This window comes from Chiloscyllium plagiosum, chromosome 6 (genome assembly GCF_004010195.1).
Source record: "Chiloscyllium plagiosum isolate BGI_BamShark_2017 chromosome 6, ASM401019v2, whole genome shotgun sequence".
Taxonomy (NCBI): domain Eukaryota; kingdom Metazoa; phylum Chordata; class Chondrichthyes; order Orectolobiformes; family Hemiscylliidae; genus Chiloscyllium; species Chiloscyllium plagiosum.
This window is the reverse complement of record NC_057715.1, coordinates 84,961,437-84,963,884: the sequence shown is the minus strand read 5'-3', so window position 1 is coordinate 84,963,884 and position 2,448 is coordinate 84,961,437. Positions and strand designations below refer to the sequence as shown.

Below are 2,448 nucleotides of genomic sequence, written 5' to 3'. Positions count from 1 at the left end.
ATCTGAAAAACAGCCCTCCACCACCACCACCACTACCCTCTGTCTTTTGTTTTGTCTTCTCTCAGGGTGAACAGGATGTCTGACACTCCTGTTTTTCCTCTCTCGTTTTACTCACACTACTGCCTAACAGCGTTAGCACTTATTTTTCCCTAGCACCCATGTTGTGTGTGTGCAGGTGTCGGACACAGTGAAGAACAACAAGTGTGTAAATCTTTATTTATATTCCACTGCCAGGAAGAAAGGAAACAGAGTGACCCATGACAAACCATCCTCTGTTTTCCACCTTCAAGCCAGTTCTGGATTCAAATGGCTAGTTCTCCCTGTATTCCATGAGATTTAACCTTGCTAATCAGTCTCCCATGGGGAATCTTTTTGAATGCCTTACTGATGTCCATATAGTCTACGTCCACCACTCTGTCCTCATCAATCCTATTTGTTACTTCTTCAAAAATCTCAATCAAATTTGTTAATGGAGCCTCCAGTATTAATTTAGTACTGCTATATTGTACAACACATGAAACTACCATACTATCATAAGAATCCATCTAGTTCCAGGAAGAAGGTCTGCCATGCTTATCTGGTCTTGGTCACATATGACTTCAAACCACTCTTTACTGTTCTGTCCTGAAATGTCACAGCAAGCCACACAATGTTTCACCATCACCACCACTACCAGGTTAGGTGGGGACACACAGTAAATGTTGAGCTCATCAGTGATGCTCCTCACCCAAGAAAGAACAATCAGAAAAAAATAACATTTCCACTGAGAAGAGGCAACATCAGGATTGCAGGGGGTGACCTGCTGTTTAAAAAAAAAGAAAATTAAAAACAGACAGAAAAGGGATGAAGTGAGAGTGAGTTGCTCAACCAATGCCTATGACCCATAGTCCATCCATCCTGCTGTCTCTCCCCTGGCCATGGTGACAATCTGCAATGACTTTTTCTATTTTCGAAAAAAACCGCCTTGGAACTCGCTGGCTGATTGGCCGGTTTGCAGCCGCGGGGTGATTGTGACGTATTGCGGGCTTCCAGCGCTCGTGCTGTCAATGGTAACCGCCTGCCCTGGGGGGAGGGGGCGGAGTGAAACAGCGGCGCCAGCACCGGCCTGGGGCATAGTGAGCGACAGTGTTGGTACCGGCACCAGCATCGGCGGCAACACCGACCCGGAGACGGGGACAGAGACCGAGAGCTGCAACCTATCCACGGCCCCGCGGGTAAGGCAACAACACGGTGGGTGGGGAAGGCCGCCCACAGCCCGCCCTCACACCGCCTTCCTAGGCTCCTCCTCTCCCGGCCTGGGTCTACCCTTGTCGCGCTTTCTTCTTGTGCCCGGCCAGGCCCAGCGATCGCCGCCCTCTTGCAGGTCAGTCCCGGCCGAGAGGAGCAGGCGGATGCCGAAACTGAGCGGCGGGAGGATGGGTAGGATGGACGGACGGACGGACGGACTTGGGTGTGTGAGGGTGGGGGATGTTGTGAGACTCTGACGGCAGGGATTTGCAATGAAGCCCGATCTCGGCACAGTGAAGTGTAAGCAGGGAACCGGTGTCTGGTATCATGCTGACCGTGGCTTGACGCTTTCGCGATCACCCCTCCCTAGTATTTGAAGACGCCGAGGTGCTGTTGTCCTGGGAGACGAGAATGCACTCACTAGCTCCCAGTCCGAAAAACACGGGAAGCAGAACTGAGATGATTATTAGAAATCTGTGCACAGTGTAGCCGAAGCAACAACGTTTCTTAAATTCGCCTCTCCTCTTGCAGGTGTATTTGAAAATAGTGATTTCCTCTGCTTCCCTCTCCTTTTGGCTGAGCATTCACCAAGTTTGTTTGAAAATGACAATAACATGCGTAAAAACAATGACTGCAGATGCTGGAAACCAGATTCTGGATCAGTGGTGCTGGAAGAGCACAGCAGTTCCGGCAGCATCCAACGAGCAGCGAAATCGACGTTTCGGGCAAAAGCCCTGAACTGCTGTGCTCTTCCAGCACCACTGATCCAGAATAACATGCGTGTCTTCAGAATGAAGGACTTGAGATAAGAATGCAGTTCAAACCAGCAGACCATAGACAAACAGGAGGCTGGAAGAAAGAACACATCAAGCCAGGCAGCACCAGGAGAAGTTAATGTTTGGGGTGTATAGACAATAGGTGCAGGAGTAGGCCATTCTGCCCTTCGAGCCTGCACCACCATTCAATATGATCATGGCTGATCATCCTTAATTAGTATCCTGTTCCTGCCTTATCTCCAAAACCCTTGATTCCACTATCCTCGAGAGCTCTATCCAACTCTTTCTTAAATGAATCCAGAGACTGGGCCTCCACTGCCCTCTGGGGCAGAGCATTCCACACAGCAACCACTCTCTGGGTGAAGAAGTTTCTCCTCATCTCTGTCCTAAATGGTCTACCCCGTATTTTTAAGCTGTGTCCTCTGGTTCAGCACTCACCCATCAG

The 2,448-nt window shown here is 49.8% G+C and overlaps 1 protein-coding gene across 3 annotated transcripts in view; it reads left to right on the top strand.

Annotated features, from left to right (window-relative positions):
• The first annotated feature begins 907 nt into the window (after positions 1–907).
• The window catches only part of katnal1 (katanin p60 subunit A-like 1), a 39,217-nt gene continuing 37,676 nt past the window's right edge, over positions 908–2,448 (top strand). The window contains exon 1 of one of the 3 annotated variants that reach the window (XM_043692034.1): positions 908–1,214. In XM_043692034.1, coding sequence (XP_043547969.1) covers positions 918–1,214 — 297 coding nt within the window. In that variant the 5' untranslated portion in view covers positions 908–917. Of the gene's footprint in view, positions 1,364–2,448 lie in introns of all 3 variants that reach the window. The other 2 variants (XM_043692036.1, XM_043692035.1) reach the window with 2 other exon arrangements.